The sequence below is a fragment of the Protobothrops mucrosquamatus genome, unplaced genomic scaffold (genome assembly GCF_001527695.2).
Source record: "Protobothrops mucrosquamatus isolate PMUCROS unplaced genomic scaffold, P.Mucros_1.0 scaffold419, whole genome shotgun sequence".
In the NCBI taxonomy this organism is placed as follows: Eukaryota; Metazoa; Chordata; class Lepidosauria; order Squamata; family Viperidae; genus Protobothrops; species Protobothrops mucrosquamatus.
This window is the reverse complement of record NW_015386748.1, coordinates 768,546-789,967: the sequence shown is the minus strand read 5'-3', so window position 1 is coordinate 789,967 and position 21,422 is coordinate 768,546. Positions and strand designations below refer to the sequence as shown.

The 21,422-nt window shown below is 37.3% G+C and overlaps 1 protein-coding gene across 1 annotated transcript in view; it reads right to left on the bottom strand.

Moving 5' to 3' along the window:
- The window catches only part of HPSE2 (heparanase 2 (inactive)), a 157,130-nt gene that overhangs the window by 8,075 nt on the left and 127,633 nt on the right, over positions 1 to 21,422 (bottom strand). The window contains exons 6-9 of the mRNA XM_015816281.1: positions 18,483 to 18,530; positions 7,846 to 7,939; positions 4,326 to 4,432; positions 593 to 599 (exon numbers count right to left, since the gene is read on the bottom strand). Of these exons, the coding sequence (XP_015671767.1) occupies positions 593 to 599; positions 4,326 to 4,432; positions 7,846 to 7,939; positions 18,483 to 18,530 (256 nt within the window). The remainder of the gene's footprint in view (positions 1 to 592; positions 600 to 4,325; positions 4,433 to 7,845; positions 7,940 to 18,482; positions 18,531 to 21,422) is intronic.

Below are 21,422 nucleotides of genomic sequence, written 5' to 3'. Positions count from 1 at the left end.
TTGGCCTAGGGGGGGATTTTATAGGGATTTTAAAGGGATTTTATAATTTTTCTAATACAGGTTATTTAATATATATTTTAATTTGGCTTTTAGATATTTATTGTATAGCTCTGTTTTTACTTACCTGTAAGCCGCCCTGAGTCCCTCGGGAGAAGGGCGGGGTATAAATTAAAGTAATAAATAAATAAATAAATAAATATATACTGCTATTGTGCAGTATGTTTTTAGCTAATTATGATGGGGGAAAAAACCTCAGCACTAAAAGTCAAAGATATTTCTACAGATTTTTGTTGTCCTCCAACAAGGACAATGGACAAAATACCCTATATTGTCTCTGTACATTAGATAACTTTGTATATTAGCATGTGTGGGTTTTGAATAAACCAAAACAACAAATTTACTCTCATTCACACACACACACCCCACGAATAATAAAAATGTGCTAGCAGGTCTGCTTTCTCTCTCCCTTTGCCCAAGTCAATCTATTATTTGTCTATTATGAATAAAACTTATATCTTTTTGAACTTAGACAGCCAGTTGATTGAAAGTGTGTCTTGGCAGCTCTCCTGCATGAAGGTGGATATGACATTACCAAGATTCTACAGGGAAAAGTTGGAGATTTATGTGAAAATATCCCAGGAGAACTTGCATAAATTGTCCATGGAATAATGATAAGAACTAAGTGAAATATTGGGGGAAATTGAATTTCTATTGTTGAGATATAAAGCACCACTAGACAAGAAAGAGAGAGATGTGATTCTCCCTTAATTATAATGAGATATTCAAGAGAAATATGCAGTCCTGATAAGTGTGATGAGATGAGTCCCCCACCACAACAGTGCATCAATGAAGTTATGAGCAATTTTAATATCTGCTCAATGACCAGGTAGCAGCTATGGCTACGAAGGCCTCTGTATAGCTTCATCTGCTGCACCAATTGTGTGCCCTCTTCAAAATTGGGAGGTCCTTCAAACAGTCATTTATACCCTGATCACTTCACAGCTTGACTACTACAACATGCCCTTGAAGACTACCCAGAAACTTCAAACTGATCCAGAACACAGCGGTTTGGGCAATGATGGGCATGCCTTGGCGTGCCTATGTAACAGCTCTGCTTCATGAGCCATACTGATTGCCAGTTTGTTTCTGTGATTCTGCTTATTATTTATGAAGCTCTGTATCGCACAGACCTAGTTACTGAAGGACACACTCCCCTATAATCTCTTCCCATCTGATTTGATCTGACAGGGTTAATACTCTCTGGATTCTTGAACAATACCATGTATTGGAACAATGATTTATTTTCTACTTTCTTTTTATCTTTTCTTAGGAATAGCTTCATAAGTATAACACAGCTCTCTTCATGTTCAAAATAAGAAAGTTCTTCAAATCATTCTTCTATAGTTGAACTCTATACATCCAACTCACTCTTCTGATTTACTATTTGTGTGTCCATTTTAGAAATTAAAATATCAGCTGGTTTCACTTTTAAGTCCTGTATAACTTCTTTGTCAATATCACTCTTCTATTCTGTCAATTTTAAATCCATATCTAAAACAGCCTGATTCTTATACAGGTAGTCCTTGACATGATTATTTGTTAACAACAGTTCAAAGTCACTGTAGTGTTAAAAAAAGTGTCTTACAATGAGTCCTTACATTTACAAACATCACAGTGTTCCTGTGATCACGCGTTTAAAATTCAGGTGCTTGGCAAATGGCATATATTTATAAGGGTTGCAACATCCTGAGGTCATGTGATCATTGTTTGCTATCCCAGGGTACTTCTGACAAGCAAAATCAATGGAGGAAGTGGATTTACTAAAAGTCTGTGGCAAAAATGTTCTAAAATCAGGCGTAACTCATTTAATGACCACTTTGCTTAGTGGTGGTAGTTCTGGTCCTAATTGTGGCTGTAAGTTGAAGACTAGTTGTAGTAACTGATAATCTTAAGAGAAAGTTCTGAGAACATGGCTGTCAAATATCCTTGAATTCTTCCAGAGTTAAAATCCTTTTCTCATTTTTCAACTCTTCATCTCCTCTCTAACACTCCTTTGCAAGTTTAGTACTTTCCTTCAACTTTAATACCATAGCCCAGGGGTAGTCAACCTTGGCTCTTTTATGACTCGTGGACTTCAACTCCCAGAATTCCTGAGCCAGCTAAGCTGGCTCAGGAATTCTGGGAATTGAAGTCCACGAGTCATAAAAGAGCCAAGGTTGACTACCCCTGCCATAGCCTATCACTTTCTCTAAAACCACAATAAAAGTTAAATATGTATTTGAAATAAATAAATAAACAAACGTGTAGTGATTTGTTTTCACATTTGTGCAAATATGATATAAATTCTCATGGAATAATTTAAAACACAATTTGTAATCAAATAGTAAATGTTTAAGGAATCTTATCAGCAGTCTTCAACCATTAAGCTTACTTTATTTCCATCTGCTCTTTTTTTTTTTTCCTAAGAAAAGCTTGAGGCTATCTCATTTTTTTGGGGGGCAGAGATTTTTATCTCCAGTGGGAAGAGGAAGAACCGTGGAAGGGAAGTTGCCTAGCACAATTTTTAGCTTGGAATGCTAAGTCAGACAAAACATGTTGATCTCCTGCTGTCAGTGTAATATAAACAAATTCTTTTTTTAAGAAAGTGANTTTTTTTTTTTCCTAAGAAAAGCTTGAGGCTATCTCATTTTTTTGGGGGGCAGAGATTTTTATCTCCAGTGGGAAGAGGAAGAACCGTGGAAGGGAAGTTGCCTAGCACAATTTTTAGCTTGGAATGCTAAGTCAGACAAAACATGTTGATCTCCTGCTGTCAGTGTAATATAAACAAATTCTTTTTTTAAGAAAGTGAACCCCTATACTAATTTCTGTTGATTAACCTAGTTTGACCATGTGGATCTCCATGGAGCACCTTCTATGAACTTAATAACTTGAACTTTCCCATGTGATTTCCTTGTTTTATTTTTATAAATGAGTTGAAAAGTTGCCAGGATTGTTCTTTCCACCACCACCTGGATGACCTATAACCTATGACATCACTTTCCCATACAGCAAGAGGAAAAATACTAATTTTAAAAATGGATTTTAATGACACCTACTACAAAATGATCAAACAGAGCTTCCAAGGGACTTGTGCTAAAATATGAAATTTTTATATTTTCATAACATAAAAATGAAGTAAAAATCATTAACTTAAAGCAAAGACAAATGGAAGATAAAGGGAGGGGAAAGGGGAACTTGAACTAATTAGCACTGTGAACATGCTGCTGAAAAAGAAAGATGGGTATAATAAATAAATCTGCTATAATAATGTGTTAAAGAGTTCTGGGAGGCATAGTATTCTTTTCCATTCTTTAAGTTATCTTAATCAGTTACCTTTCAACAGATACTACTTATTATTTACTGTTACCTGGGGACTCATATCCTTTTTTTAAGCAAAGTGTCATGATATTTCCTCATTCTTATTTCCATATAAGAAGTAAGAAAATAAAGTTGAAACAAAAAGGAATTATGTTGGTAGACAAATCTTTTGATCTTTTAAAATCTTTTAGAGCCAGTTTGGTCTAGTGGTTAAGGCACCAGGCTAGAAAGTGGGAGATTCTAAGTTCAAGTCCCACCTTAACCGTAAAAGCCTGTTGGGTGATTTAAGGCCAGTTACTCTTCCCTCAGCCCAACTCACCTCATAGTATTGTGGGGGAAATAGGAAGATGTGGTGGATATGTTCATTGCCTTGAGTTATTTGTAAAAATAATAAAGGCAGAAAATAAATAAATAAAATCTTTTAATCTCTAAGAAATTTGTCAATAACAAGTAAAGCTTAACAAATAATAGGTGAGGACAGAACCAAAAAGTCTTTTGCTAATACAATTTTTGCTCCTTTTCTAATACTTTCCCTTCCCTTCCCTTTGCCTCTCCCTTCCCTTCTCTTGAACAGCCATCACAACAGATTAAGGCACATACTTCTTGTAAAAATTCTCCTGTGGCCCTAGGTCTATTAGTCAGACAGTGGAATGATAAAGCATTACAGCTAATTAAAAGTTCCATTTCTAATCAGCTTACAGTATGTCCAGCTTATATATAAATAAAAAATAGCAGTAGCTTCTCCACTTTTATTTATATGTTATTTACCTTTACATGTCTTCTTCCATTGAAAAAGAAAAATGGATAAATAAAGTCTAATAATCATTAATCCAATGATGTACAGTATCCTTGATTTTAGAGTTGAGATTAGTGTGTCTTATAGAAAATAAAGAAGCCAATTAATCATTTTGTGCACTTACTGGTTTTCTCATAAACATATCACTACTTCCATCCTTAGATTAACTTACAGGAAGCTGGCAGCATAGGAATCTGAGAGATTAGTGATGCCTCCTTCAGAAGCAGCCCCGATACCCTCTAACCAAATCCTTTTTCCAGGCATGTGTGCATTGACCACCTGTTGCCAAAAAAAGAAGGGGAAAGCAAAGGTGGTGGTAAGAACATAAGAATAGCCCTGCTATTCAACAATTATCTATAGCTGGTAACTTTAAAACATGTATTATCAGAGGCTAGCATAAATAATACTGATTTTTCAGTGACTAGCAGGGCTGAAATAATGAGGAAAACAAAAGTAAGAAGTGGATGAAAAATATGTTAATCTGAACAGAACTTTCTTCTGCTTCTTTTATGGGCATTGATCTTGCTTTTCTGGAACATATCACTCTTTGCTGACTTCCTATTTGTTTGTGTGGGTTCTCTTAGTTTTGTTGTAAATGCACTATCCCTGAGTGATTCCTTTCAGTTTGTTTGTGGTGTCTCACATGAAGTAGCAGACAGCAGGCTAATCAATAAAATACTTCACTCTTGCAAAATGAAATTGTCCGTGCCTTCAAAGCCTCATTTCTTTATGAAAACAAAAATTACTCACACAACGTAAGATATTTCCATTATCCAGATCAGACCCTTATGTAAGGAAAGAAATTTTTTTTGACTTATAATTTTGCTTTCCAAGACATATATCACAGTAGGCTGCTATACCATATGGCAACACCATTAAGCTTTTCTTATTCCCACTTATTTTGTATAATACCTCATTCTTAGTTTTTAAAATGAGTACAAATTGACATTCTCAGGTTTTAAAAAGTTAATATTTTTAAAATTTCCACAATGGTAATTCCTCCCCCCCCCCACACACATATATACACTTTGTAGTTTGACTATGGCTTTGACTAATTTTGAATAGTTTTATATACAGGTAGTCCTCAACTTACAACTACAATTAAGCCCAAAATTTATGTTAAGCGAGACATTTGTTAAGTGAATTTTGCCCCATTTTACGACCATTCTTGCCACAGTATAGTTAAGTGAATCACTACAGTTGCTAAGTTAGTAACACAGTTGTTAAGTGAATCTACCTTTCTCATTGACTTTGCTTATCAGAAGGTCACAAAAGGTGATCACATGACCCCAGGACACTGCAACCGTCATAAATATGAGTCAGTTACCAAGCGTTTGAATTTTGATCATGTGATCATGTTGCAATGGTCATAAGTGTGTAAAATGGTCATACAACACTTTTTTCAGTGGCACTGTAGCTTTGAACAGTCACTAAATGAAAGTCGAGGACTACTTGTAATTTATTATGTACATTTATAAATACGTATGTTGTTTTAGTAAAGACGTCTTTTCATATATGATACAACTTATGCACTGGGAGCAAAATCAGGTCCTTACTGTGTATATATGTAAGGGTATATAGCCTAATGAGAAACAAGATGCTTGTTAGATTAATATGTAGACTGGATGCCTGATTAATTATGTTCAAACATCTAATCTACATTAATATATAAGCCTAGTTTCTTTATAAATTAGAGCAGACATTAGAAGCAACTACAAAGCTATTTCTTAATTTAACTATATTGCTGCCTTCAATTAGAGTAATCAATGTTTTGGGGCATATGTTACCAAGCCACCAAGCCCCAGAACCTTGTCAGAAACTCATACTGGCCTTAACTCTTTCCTATGAAACTTCAGTGGTGAAAGAGAAGTATGTACATGGCACTAGAGATCCCCTTGTGAGAATGCCCGTTTAACATGAGACAAACCTTACAACAGAGACCTGTCAAGAACATGATGGTGCCAAGAAACAAATGCATGTAAGTGAACACAAGGCCCGATGATGTCAGTTTACTATCTGCTACCTCTGGATAAAAATCTGACAAGTGTCTGCAGGTCTTATCATTCACTAGACTTACTTAAAGGAAACATCTCAAAATTACAAAACAAGGAAGAGGAAAGGAGGTAGGGCATCTGCAAGCTGGTATCTTTGGGTTCTTTAATGAAGTAAATCTTCTGTTAGGATCTGTCTGGCAGTGCAGCTAAAAATTCTATTTCAATTAGGAGAAAAATGATCCATAATAAAGCTGTTTTTATTGTTTTCTTGATAAGTCAAAACATTCTGTAAAAATGGACCAAGCATTCTAGTCAATTACCTTACAGGAAATTGAGCTAGGCATAGTGAGTTCATAGGCCTCTTTTCCCTTGATATACATTAACCCAAGGAGAGATTCATCACCCTTGTTCTCCAAAACTAGCATCTCCTCCCCCATTTCCTGTCCTTCATAATGACTTCTGTATTCTTACAAGGGTTCGGAAATTCAGTTATTTCAGTCAATAACAGCTTTCCCAATATCTCTATAAAGACAGAGTTTAGGACATTTCTAAGGTGACCAACCATCCTCCTTTAGGGAGGACAGTCCTCCTTTTTTTAAGTTCTGTCCTCCCTCGAAAAGTGTCCTCCTACATGTCCTCCTTTTTGATATTTGAAGACTAATCTGCAGGGCTTTTTTTCCTCATAGAACGCTCAGAACGGCGTTCCGGCACCTTTTTTTGATGGTTTTTTTTCAACTTTTGCATGAGCTGTGCTACTCTCCCTATTGGCTTTCGAAAGTCAATAGGAATTGCTGCTGAGCGCGCCAAAACACCCGGCCGGCAAACTTTGCACATGTACTGTAAGTTGTCTGCAGCGAAGGCGAATTGGCAGGAACTTTGCACCCCTCCCTGCTACCTAACTACACCATCTCCTAGTTAGTCCCAAAGATACCTGGAGGAGACTGGAGCGGCGACGCCACAGTAACTTTCTCTTGATCTTCGGCCCTGCTAGGGCAATAATGGCTGCGGGCACAAGCGGCAGGGGCAGCGGGGCTGCTGCGGGCGAGGGTGTGAGGGGCGGCAGTGGCCGGCTGCCCCCCATGCTGTGGGAGCTGCGGGGCCTGCTCTACACGGGGCTGTGCAGGGTGGGTGGTGGTGCTGGCGGGGTGGCTGCAGGCGGGGTGTGTCGACGGCGGGCTGCCCCCTGGGGCTGGAGCCGGCACAGCTGGTGCTTTGGGAGCCGCGGGGCCTGCTCTACACAGCGGGGCAGCAGTGCTGGCGGGGTGGCTGCGGGCGGGGGCGCGGCATGTAAGCATAATTACAATATAAAATGTTATTGTTACAAATGTTTTTTATTATGCATTTATCATATTATAGTGTATTCTGTATTATTGTTGCAATGAATAAAATGTTTCTTTTATTTACGATATTTTTTTCTTCAATTTATTTGTGTCCTCCTTTTCATTGTAAAAAAGTTGGTCACCTTAACATTTCAGCTGTCCACACAATCTCTTCCAAATATTCTTATAGTTATTTTGTCTATCTCATTTGTCAAGTTTGCTGGAAATTACAGTGGACTCGAGTTTGCTGGAAGTTACAGGGTCTTGAAGTAGCAAAGTAGAAACCTTTGCTAAACCCTTTTGGTACTGAGCACTTGTCAAATCCAGACTCAGCACCCTGAAGTATTTGACGCTCCCCACCTTTGCAACACTCACTCACTTTCTGGATTTTCCTGATCTGGTCAGAGAGTGTGTCTAACAGGCGTGTTTTCAGGAAGTCCGTCACCTTGGCCACTCGGCCATCAAGGTAGTAACTGGAATGAAAATGAGAAGGCAACAGTCAGAGGGGCTGCAACTATGTGCTCTCCCTCACCTTGATCAAGGACCGCTGCTGTCCACATTTACATTTCCCCAAATATTCTCTCTGTTCTGCACAAGGTCAGCTGCTATTGGTGACCTTTGCTTCTTACTTCTGTTCTTTTTCTGTGCCTTTGCCACATGCTTTTCCCTGTGTCCCAAACCCCATTCTAGAAGTTTCTCCATGGTGATATTTTTCAGCAGTCTTCTTAAATCACTCTAATTTTTCCTTCTCTTTACTTTCACCTGCAGTAATTTGTAAGTCCTAGATAATTTTATTCAATTTAATGAAGAAAGAGACCTCAAGCCAGGAACACATTTCTACATAATGTCTAGAACTATGATAAGTATAAACAATAATGAATAATATTAATAATTAATCACAAAATATGGAAGTCACCTCAGTCAACTTTCCAAACAGATAAATTTACTCAGATCTGTAAATAAATTGACAGACCAAGTATAAAAGAGTTCTAAACACCAGAAGCAATTCATTTGTTGGAGAATAAGAGGAGACAGCTATTTTCTTCATGTTCTATTTGTCTTTGTCTTAGATGTCCTACGTTTGGTCACTGCAAGCAATTAAGATGATCTAACCAAAGGTTTAGAAGTCCTGTACTGGTATGCTAATTGACATCATAACAGGTCCTACTAATTAGCCAGTATGATATTCTCAAATAATGATATGCACTGTATTGTGAATACAAAAAAAAAATCACACACAAGAGATAACAACTAGGCTAGATTCACTACAGAAGCAACAGTCTCAAATAAAATAACAATGTCAGCTGAGGATCATAGCTGAAATAACCTTGGGAGGATATTGGTTCTGTTATGTACTTTGGAATCATCTTTCTAAAAGTTACCAACTGATTACAACTTCTATTTTCTTTTCTTTCATGTTACCCTTTGTTCATTATCAATAAATAATTTATTGGATGGTACATATAAGATAGGTAAAAGAGCATTATCCTGTTATAAAGCTGGATCTCAGAGACCTGTGTAAGCTAGAAAGTGCTTACCTTAGTGGAATACATTGATGGATTGTCTGTATCTAATTTAATATGAAGGAGTCAACAGTAAAAATGCAAGATTAATAAATTAAAATGATGAAGTTATATATAGTATATTCAGATGTAAAGCAATACAATATCTGTATTGGTATCTGGATGGGGAGATACAAGCTTAAAAAAATTAATCCTAGAAAAATGAAATGGCTATGTATAAGGAAACCATCCAAAATGTTCTATGGAAATTCAGTAAATAGTTTTGCATCGATTTACTCCATTCCACATTGGTTCATAATCCAGGGCTTCTTTTGATTCTCAGTTCCTGCTTAAAGAGGAAAGGGAAGCTGTGGTAAGAAGGGCCTTTGCGCAACTCCATATTGTACCTTTCTTGGAATGAGACAACCTGGTCATAGTCATTCATGGCTTGGTCATTTTTGGTTGGAGTATTGCAATATATTCAGTATGGGACTACTCTTGAAGAGCACTCAAAAATCAAAGCTGGTCCAGAATGCAGCAGCTTGAATAGTTATGGATCCATCTCAATTTGTCCATGTTTTCTGAGCTGCACTACTTACCACTTTGCTAGTAGGTACAATTAAAAATCCTGGTTGTCACTTTTAAAGCCCTTCATGACTCAGGACCTGGTCATTACTGCCTTCTTCCAATTGGTCTGTCTGATAATATCAGATAGAAAGGGCTCCTTCCAGGCTATTAATGCCTGTTTTTTTCAACAGGGCTTGGGGATAGATATCTTATACATTTTGTTTACTCTTCTAGTTTGGGCTTTTATTTATATAGCTCTTGCCTTGTTCCTTTATGGGGAACTGTTATTTGATATTATGTATATTTTTTATCTTTGTTTATGTAACAGAGTATACAAATTATTTAGACTCTGAAGTAACTGGAGCAGTATACAAGCTGAATTAAATAAAACTTAACCTGGTAGCAATATGGAAACTGATGGGATAAATAGGGTAGAAATTAGACCTACAGTATAATCAATGAATATAGTTCTTATGAGGCTTCAAATTAGGAAATTGTAAATAAAGATATTTAAACTTTGACATAACTCCCAGGGGGCTGTTATCCTTACCAAATTTTCTCTTTAATTAACCTGGAAGAAAAACAAGAAGTTTTTCTGAGAACAATCAGCATGGAAGATTTTCTATTATTTTAAATATAGTACAAATTTATTTTCATTAATGCTAGCCATAAATGCAAGAAAGGCAGGGAAATACTTATTTTATTATTAATGGGTTAGGTTCAGGCTTAGTCAAATTTAGTCAGCTTAGAAAAGATCCAGTCAAATCAATACAATAACTGTGATTTCAAGAATGTAAGCCAATGTCTGAATGCTTCAAAGTTGCTATTTTAATTCTTTTAGTTCTTTTTTATTGAAATATTTTAATTATATTTTATTCCTTCATTTATAAAAGTCATAGAATTACAACACTACTAATAGAGGGATTTTCCTATATTCTCAAAACACATTATATTGCAATCTAGCAATACTTAGCAGAAAGAGCAAGAGACACATAGGTTAAATTAATGTAGCAAGTTAATTAAAAAACCTTGACCTCAAAAAACTTGGTTTCAAGTAAAATTTGAGTGGGCACTTATAGTTCATAATAGATCCAGCTTTTAATATCTATGTTAGCTGTCTCACAGCAGCACATTCTAAATATAGCTATGCATAAATCTAGCATTGGTTTGTCAACCAGATCTATTCTCTTAAACTACAAGGAGATATGCAGCATTGACAAATGAGAGCTCTGGAACATATTATCAGGCACGCCAATATCTAATTGTCAGATAGTAATGGGTGGAGAACCTAATAAGGAACAAACCAGAGTGGGGAGTGGGAGGATGTCATCCAGGATGTAGATAGACCTAATTACAGTAGCTGCTCCACAGACATATTGTCTAGCAACCCAGAAGAGGTAAGAAAATTTATGCTTGATTTCTTGATCAGTCCCTTCCGAATCTATTCTGTTTATCTTCTCTGAAGACTTTAGCAATTAAGCCTATTGTTCTGTATTGCTAAACTAGGTATTATATTACTATTCTCAGTATGCTCAGAGACATACGGCTAAGTCTAACAAGATTTTATTATCCCTGAGATAGAAACTGAAACTTTCCACACAAGTCTTGAGAGAACAGGAGGTAATGAATTCAGTGCTTTTGTACAACTCTCATCCAAGCCAATTGGGCACAAACAACAGTAGATCAGATATGTCTGCCTCTCTTGACAGATATGTTTGCTGCTCTTGACAGTACTCTAAATGTTCTACTTTGCCTTGCCACATAGTACAGATGCCTTTGATACAGAAGCATATTTTAGAATTAGTTAACACACTTTACTCTCCCATTTATTTCTAGTGTACTATTTCTAGTGCATTTAATTAATTAAATATATATAACTACGCATATAAAGACGTGGGGTTTTTGAAATGGAAAATGTGCTGATGTTGGTTTTAGCCAAGGCATATGCATATTGTACCATTTAAGAAAATACATTTGCTTCTGAATACAAGTGAAGTTTGAATGCTTTTCCATTTGAAACAATAACCTGCATTAAAACAATGTTAGTCACATTAGTTTGCTAAAACCAAGCTAACAAGGAAGAGAGAATAAGTTAATCTATATCTGAATACAATTTTTTTTAACAAGAAAGTATATGCTCCACCAGGAGTAGAATGAAGAGTCAGGATTACAATATGAAATTGATAGAAATATGGTCAGGGAATGACTATTTACTCTGAGAGAATTGCATTCCACAACAGTCTGGCCAGGTATTTGTATATTGTTTTTGAAGAGAACTGGAGAACTGAAGTGCTAGACAACTTCGGTGCAAAGGATAAAAAGAAGGATCCAGGGAATTATAGATTGGTCAGTCTAATACTTGGAGAAACTCTAGAACAGATTATAAACACTACCTTGAAAACAATGAGGTAATTACCAGAAATCAGCATAGATTTGTAAAGAATAATTCTCGCAAGATTAATCTTATGTCATGCTTTGACCAAGTAGATTGCAGAGATACTGTAGACCACAGGTGTTAAACTCAATCGCATCACATGACGTATCACAACATTTTTTGCCTTTGCGGAACTGGGGTAGGCATGGCCTGCATGTGACGCATCCGGCCCGCAGGCCGCCAGTTTGACACCACTGCTGTAGACATAAGATATCTAGTTTTCAGCAAAAAAATGGGCAGATTGTTGAGAATGTACTAAGTAATCAGCTAATTAAAAATGTTATGGATAGCATCACAATAAAGTGGCTTGACAATCATTCTCAAACTGTGCTCATCAGTGGTCCCTCATATAATTCAAGATAGATGATGAGGTACCACAAAATTTAGTTCTTAATCCTCTCCTCTTCAATATTTTCATTAATGATGTGTATGAAGAGATAGAAAGAACGTTTATCAAATTTTCAGACATAACAAAATTAGATAGCTAATAGAAGACAAAGATAAAATTCAAAACAAGTTTGGTACCTCAGAAAAATAAGCTAAAAGAAGCAAAATTATAGCTGTATAACAGATGTACAAGTATAGGCTATGGGAAAGCTGCTTGGTAATTCTATTTGAAAAAAGATCTTTGGCATAGTAACCAATTGCAAACTGAATATGAGCCAATGATATGATTGGCTACAAAAAAAGCTATATTAACAAAAGTACAGTTTTCAAATTATGGGAAATAGTACAGATAATCCTCGACTTATGACTACAATTGAGCCCAAAATTTTTGTTCTTAAGTGAGATATTTGTTAAATGAGTTTTGTCCCACTTTACAACCTTTCTTGCCACACTTAAGTGAATCATTGCAGTTAATAAGTTAGTAACACAGTTGTTTAGTGAATCTGGCTTCCCCATTGATTTTGCTAGTCAAAAGGTTGCAAAAGGCGATCACATGACCTTGGGACTCAGCAATGGTCGTAAGTATGAATCAGTTGCCAAGCATCTGAATTTTGATCACATTATCACGGAGCGGCTACAAAGGTCTAAGTGTGAAAAATGGTCATAAGTCACTTTTTTCAATGCCAATGTAACTCTGAATGGTGACTAAATGAACTGCTGTAAGTCGAGGACTACCTATAATTCTACATTATTCTACTTTGGTCAAAACCCATCTTGAGTATTTTGTCAATTTCTGGGCACCATACAACAAAGAGAGGCAGTTTGCTATAGTGGTTAAAGTCGTCAGATTAGAAACTGGTAGAGTGAGTTCTAGTTCCTCCTTAGGCAAAAAACAAGCTGGGTGACTTTGGGCCAATTATCCCCTCTCATTCCAGGAAAAAGATAATGGAAAACCACTTCTGGAAATCTTGTGGAGAAAACTGCAGCAATGTGCAGTTGCTGGGAGTCCACACAGATTTAAAGGCACACATACACACACACCTTAAGAAGGATTTAGATAAATTGGAACATATATAGAGAAGGGCAACAAGGACAATCAAGGGAGTAGCAATAAGTCCTATAAAGGCAAATTTAAAGAAGCTGGAGATGTTTAGACTTGAGAAAAGATGACGGAGGAGAGAGAGTGATAGCACACTTCATGCACCACTTGTGACAGAGAATGAGATCAAGTCCTCTCTCACTGCAGAGTGACTTCCTTATAATAACCTGAAATGGTTTAACCTGCAATCCTTTTCTAGTTCATCATTCTTATGTTTTTGGCACCCTCTGGCCTAATTGGCTTAACATGATATGTAATGTTGACAATTTTATCTTTGATCAGGAGACTGGACTAGATAGACTTTGATCTCACTAATTGTACTCGTGAAACTCAATCTAAATTGTTTTGCCCACTTGTCACAGATGTGACTGTGCAACTTTGCTATTGCTGGTGGAGTGCCTTTTCATTTGCAGAAAATGGATTCCTATACCTCTCAGGAAGTATTGTTACAAAGATCAAATCGATTCTGTGCAATTCAGACGGTTTTCACTGAGCTTGATTGAAAGGACTTTGTCTCCACTTTGAACACCAGATTAAGACAGGAAAACAAGTTGCATCCTGAACGAAGGAGGTTTTCTGCCTCCCATCTCAACAAATATCACAGTATCATTTTATTTATTTATTTTATTTATATCCCACCTTTATTATTTTTAATAAACAACTTAGGGTGGTAAATATATCTAATATTTTTCTTCCCCCTATTTTCCTTACAACAACCCTGTGAGGTGAGTTGGCCTGAAAGTATAACTGGCCTATGGTCACCCAGCTGGCTCATATGCCTGTCCATACCATGCTTATTGTCTAAATGCATGCACAATAACCAAGTTTAGATTATCATGTAAACCAAACTGAAAGTTCTTCTGTGGATTTGGTATACTAGCCATTTCCTTCACTAAACAGAACTATTACATCTTCAATACATTTTTCCAGCAATATACACAATTAGTTGTTCAGACCCATTAGTCTCAGACAGGATATAATGAACAAAGTTGGATGGCTTCAGCACAGCTGCTTTTATTTTACTCCAATTTATTGCAGAGGAAACTTTGCTCCATTATCTGACCTTAATTTTTACTTCAGTTAATGGCATTAAGGCCACTTCCCAAAACCCAGGAATTTCTAGGGAGGTCTGCTTGAAATTAGATCTGTACCACCTTTTCTTTCTCCATTTCACTTTTCCCCAAGCCTGGGTTTTGTGTTTTTGTTTGTATGGTCCACTATCCCTTTCTCAATATAGCTACTGGATCTAATTTATGGGATCAAAAATATGGGATATTTATACAATCTGTTTGTGTGAACCAGTTGCTAAATTCTCAGACAGATTAGACCTAAGCCTAAACCTCGTACTTTCCAGTTTGCTTCATCAAGGTAACATTTTGGTTATCCAGGCAGAGAAGGAAGGCTGGCATGTGAGCTGATAAGACTTTGCACCATGTAGAAGGCTGATCTGTAAAATAATTGCTGTTTGCATCAAACAACATTCTTCTGCATTATCTGAGATATTCTCCTCCTTTTAGTACAATTGACCACTAATGACAAGCTATGTATCCATCAACTCCCATGATTTATTATAAAAACATGTGCTGCATCTATACATGCATACACACTTTTCAGATAAAACCTTCACCACACAGCAACACCAAAAACCACAGCAACAGAAGTTCTGATAGGATATGGATGGGAAGATCATTTTCCAGCAATTTCCAGAAAGCAAATGCTCTCCCTCACCCCTGGACCAAATTTTTCCTAAATCTACACATAAATATCATACAAATAGGACTAAATTAAGATTACCATTTGTAGAAAAGTATAGCATACTTAACTAAAGTATAGTATACTTAACTAAAAACATTCACTGCCTTAATCCAACTTGGGCTCCTGAGAAAAAATACTGACTGTAACATCTAGATTATTTTGATCTCAGTGATAAGCACCTTGGCTGCAAAGCACCTTGACATACAGACTCACTATACAGAATATTACGTTTTGCTTTTTCTTTATTTCAGTCCATGGAATGGGCTCTTTCAAATAATTTTTCTACACTAGATGTTCAAATATTCTCTTATTCCATTGATACAGTATAACACCTACAAAATTAATACATATTTTACATATTTCAAGAGCAAATATCTCACAAATTCTCTGCCAGTCACCCTAAAACCATAAAACATGTAATAGTAGCAATAAGTAACAAATCAGCCTGGGGCCAATAATGCCATTCTCATTATAGCCAGACTTATTCTCATTATATAGATGCTGTGTCTGTTTCTGGGAAAATAATCTGTATTCCCATATTTCTGAAATTTAGGAAGAAAAGTACCAAAAGAATTCCATAGTGTCTACAAGAGTCTGGTATATGATACTATGAACAATGGACTTACATTATCCTAAGTTACCATAGTTCATTATGAACATAACTATGATATTATTTGGAAAATGCTCGCTTCAGAGGGCAATAATTTTGCATAGCGTCTAAGGCAGGGATTCCCGGCCCACGGCCCACTAGTGGGCCTTGAGCCTTTTGGAACTGGGTTGCAGAAGTGGCAGGCAAACACGTGTGTGCTCGCATCCCCACTTGCACGAGCATCAGGCAAGCGTGTGCACACACATTCCATTTGCATGTGCACTTGCCCTGCAGCTCACTCAAATGGAGCTGCACACACATGCATGCTTGCCTGCCACTCAGGCGGAACCATCCCCTCTCCCCCCACCGCCAGGCCACAAAGCTGGAAAGGTTGGGGAACTCTAGTTTAAGGCATTCAAAAATATGAAACAGCATTCTGGCATATGTGCTGGTGATAGTTTAGATCAGGGCTTTTCAACCAGTGGTATGGGTGCCACCTGTGGTACATTGGCACCTGGCAGGTGGTACACAACCATCCTAGAAAAGTGGTAGCAGGGGAGGGGAATGAACTGAACCAGTGGCAGCACCGCACAAGCCTGAGCGAGAGATGGCTGGAGCTGCAGGGCTGTCAGGGCTCAGCAGAAGCGCCAGGATCAGTGCCGCTTTCCAGCGGATCGGCGCTTCTTTGGGACTATCAGGGCTCAGTGGAAATGCCAGGATCAGCACCAGGCTCCAGCTGGAGCTCGGCGCTGATCCTGGTGCTTCTGCTGAGCCCTGAAGAAGCACCAATCAGCTGGAATGTTGCAGCATCTCCAGGGTCTTGTGATTTACATTCAGATGCTTGGCAACTGATTCATATTTATGACGGTCACAGTGTCCCAGGGTCATGTGAAGTGACCAAAATCTGCTGCAACCACCCAGCAGACGGGGGAATAAAAACCAAACACACCCCCACCCCACCCCTGCTGCCAATCCTCAACAGAAATGCTCACAACAATGAAAACCTCGGACAGGAGGAAGAGCGCCGCCGGCTGTGGCTTGGGGGGCACTTTTTTCAGTGCCATTGTAACTTCGACTACCTGTACTTTATCACTTTTTTCCTTTTTTGGGAGGGGTCATCAAGTTTTTGACACCTTGCTAGGCAACTGGTGCTTCTCAGATGTTGCCATATCCTAAAAGTGGCACAATGGGTGAAAAGGTTGAAAAGCCCTGGTTTAGATGAGATTTGAGAATACCTTCCATTTACCTGATTTTACTATGCTTTATTTTCTGTCAACCAAAAGAAAATCATCAACAAAACCGTTGCAAGTAACAAGCAAACATTGCTTGAATAAAAGGATTTTTTTTTCTTTGTATAAGACCTGTTGATAACTACTGGGCATCCAGTGAATTTATGATTTAGGGGAGATATTTTCACTATTATCAGGAAACATACGTGGAATCCTAGAAGGACATGATTCATTAAAAATGTGCAAGGCAACGCCTTCTTACTGCTCATCATTCTGAAAATACCTGCAAATAATGCTAGCAGCCAAATCCCTAGAATTAAATGACTGTTGTTAGTTTTCAGTATTCAATTCATAATTGGCACGAAAGCCATTTTGGTAGGCAGAAGAAACACCAAGCATTAGTAATCTCAACTATTTTTCAAGGGAGCTACCTATGAATTCAATCTCACCTAATAGGACTGCTACAGCAAAATCCCTATAGCCAGGATTTCTAACTACATAGTCCAATCAAACTTCCTTCAGTAACAATAATCCCTTCAGGCTTAGTAAATGCTGCACATGAGAGTTTTCTCCAAAATATCATGTGTTATCACTGGGCAGTGAAACTTGATTGCTCAGATAATAAACAAGACAAAGAGTAGAAATTACGTCTTTCCATCTGCTGTTTTCTGAAGCCCACTGGCTCAGCACTGATTCTACATTCAGTCAGTTCCCTACAAGCTGTTCCTTACAACAGCAGATACAGCAAGCAGATAAATATGACCCACCAGCTGGCCTATAAAGCATTAATTACTCAGAAAGCCTAGTGGACTTCCAGTGTGAATTTTCTTCAGAATACCATCCATATGAAGTACTCCAAAGGGATTGCTGTATTTGTTAGAATAGGTTGTTTTAAACTTCACGTCAAGTCTCTTTGCTCTATATTCAGAATAAACAGTGTAAGGGAGGTGATATCTGAATAACAATGCTAGCAATAGTCCCAGCTAGCAATACTAAAGAAGAAGGATGCTGAAAGTTATTATTCAGCTTAATGACTGCTGATTATCTACCCCAGTATTTTTCAACTTTGGCCATTTTAAGGCATGTAGACCTCAACTCCCAGAATTTCTGGAATTGGTCCACATGTCTTAAAGATGCCAAGGTTGAGAAATACTGATCTACACCTATGGTTTAGGTTCTGCTGAACTACAGGAGTATGTAATCTGTGGTCACCTGCTGAATTTCTTTGGCTTTACATAATTAAAAGAGTACCTCTTCCTTTGATGATGCAAAAGAGCTTCATTTTCAGATTAAACTCTGAAGAGCAAAATGAGGATAAATGTCTGAGTTCTCTCTTGTCTGAAGGTCCTATCAATGTTAGGTTCCCTTTTGTCCTGTACCCAACCTTCTTGTCATGATCATCCTTTTATAAACATTGAAAAAGGAAAAAGAAAAAGAGAGGAAAAAATACCTACTGTTGCCAGGTAACTGCATCTACTATGTTCCCTGCCACCTTCATGAACCTGTGAAATACAGAAAGCAGGTAAGAGAAAGGCATGCATATGTATACATGTACATGCATGCATATACACATCCTACATAAGCACCTGTCCCTCTATCTTTGAATAAGTCCAAGAATGAGATAGTTCTTCTATCAATTACACTTTTTGAGAGCCATGCTTCAAAGTAAATGAGCCAAATGCAGATGGTACAAATATTCATGCTTACTCTAGTTCTGAATGCACTTTTTTGATGAAAGAAGAATCTAATCTAAATAAATTTAAGCCAGTAATCCTGTCCCAATTAGTGCTATAGTATTTAAAGATCTGAACCTCTTAAAACAGTTTTCTGAACATGACTTCTTTTGAATATTTTGGAATTGCAACTCCTCAAATTTCTATCAAATATGGTTTAAACAAGCACTATTTTTAGAGAAAGGCAAGAGAGACAGTACTCTAGAACCCCCGGTCCATGGACCAGTACCGGGCCGCACATGCCAGCAACCGGGCCGCACAAACAACCAAAGCCCCATCCCTGGGATGCAGGCAGCACACAAAACCACACACTCTCCGGTCCGTGGAAAAATCTCTCTCCACGGAACCGGTCTCTGGTGCCCAATAGGCTGGGGACCTCTGCTCTAGAAGTTGGTTGGGAAATGTGTATCAGATTATGAAGTGGGCAAAAGCAATACGATGTGTAATACTTAAGTGTACACAAGTGTGTAACACCATGACTAATATAGTACAAAATATGTATTTTAATTTGATTTCACAACTAGAACTGGCTTAGCTTTTTCTCTTGCTGATCACAAAACTATAACATCTAATTTTGGAAGGGGAAAGATACAGTTTCAGAAGAAAAGATTTCCAATTCTTTCCTCAGTGCTGCTGCGCGGATTAAACTGGCAGACCCTCCCAATTGCGTTTCATTTAAAAATTGTTAGGAAATCTGCAAAGATTCCAGACAAGCCATTTATTACGCAATCATAACATGTAGTTCATGGAATTTTATAGCGAGATCCAGATGTTATTGTCTTCTGTTTATAATCCACCAGTGTTTTTTCACTATAAAGAACCCCTTAAGAAAGAAAAGATGGAGCAATTGCACAACTGATGGATAGAATTACAAATAAGTCTGGAAGCACAGCTAATCATGGGGAATTCTTTCAATTAGTTTAGTCATGTAATACAATCTCAGTAACTGTAAGTACTGAGAGTGACAACGTAAGAAACATGCCATAGCGAGTCGCACTCATACTGTGAGTCACTATGTTCCAGTTCCAATGGTGATTTGAACATGACTTGCTAGCTACACACACATTTATTCATTCCAAATGTAATATAAAATTATTATCCTGAATTGGCAATAGCATTGTATTGATAAATTTATTCAGCACAAAAATATTAAGAGTACCAATCCTGCCTTATTTATAGTTTCAGCTTTGCTAATAGATTATTTAGATAGTAGATAATTTACTTTTGTAGGATGCCAGTCATTTAACCTATTACTACTGCTTTAAATTCTATTTCATATTGATGATACTGTGCTGTATGCTATTAACGAATCTCTTCCTGCAGTTTCATCTAGATTTTAAACAAGAATGGGTAGAGCACTGATCCCTGCACAGTAAGGGGAGAAGATTTCATATCTCCCCTCCTCCATCAACACTGACTGGAACCATACCCAATGTGAAGCTATTCAAGCAGAATATTAAGAGAAATTTCATTTGTCTTTTTTCTGATGGCAATGGATCTAGGAGGGAATTTATGAAAGGTGGATTGAGGAGATTGCAATGGTTGTGTGAATGTTTGGTAGTTTCAAGTGTTGGGACAAAAAAGGTGTTTCCCAGTCTTCAACCAACAGTTTCTGCTGGTCTTATTTTTGAGGTCTCTGAATGAGTGATTGGATGATAGGGGTTTTCTCAAATATCTTGCACAGGGGAATGGCTGGAATTGTCTTGGTCCTGGTGTTGGACATTGGAGTGGTGGTCAGATCAACAAAAAGAGGTAACAGAAGCAGCAGTGAAGGTGGAGGTGGGCGCAAAGCAGTAGTAGAATTGGAAATTCCATTCAGCTGTTAGCAAGTGCCACCACTTAGCTGTTTTGCAGCATGTCCGTCATAGTAGAACTGTAGAAAATATTTCCCTTCTTTACTTTTTTTTCCAGTATCTAATTAGAGTTCCAGGAGTTTCCACATATTTTCCTGTGCTCATTGGAATTTATTAGACCATATTATTATCATTGGATCATATAATACATAGTACCCCTTTCCAAAGAGTGCTTTTACTCTTTGGAAAGTTCCCTAGTAATAATCCATTTATAAAATTGAGAAGATTCTTTAAAAAAATAATAAGCAGTATTTGGAAGGGGAAAGCCATATCAAATAGTCAACTTGAATTAATTGTACCAGCACTGAATCAGGTGATTCATTCATCAGAGTCTTGGTAATGCAAGTTTATAGGAAAAATAGGGAACACCAGTCCAAAAAAGAACACAATCTACCTTGCATATTTTGTATCATTTATTTTCTGGCAAACATACAAAAACAGTGGTATACTCAAACCAATCTGTAAAATTGGGATAACTTATAGGCTAGTTCCACTTGAAATCCTCCCTGATGAGATATAGGTAGTTCTTGACTTACAACTATTTGTTCAGAGACCGTTTGAAGTTAAGGTGGTACTAAACTAAGGAACATATTATTATTATTATTATTATTATTATTATTATTTTTAAACTTATATGCCGCCCTTCTCCCTATAGGACTCAGGGCGGCTCACAGCATATTAAAACACACAAACACCATTCCCCATAAAACCAATTAAAAACCAAATATTTGTCGCTGTATAGTTAATTAAGATTCGAATTAAAATTATCCCTATTTAAAATTCTCCCTAGGCCAGACCCGCTTGTTGA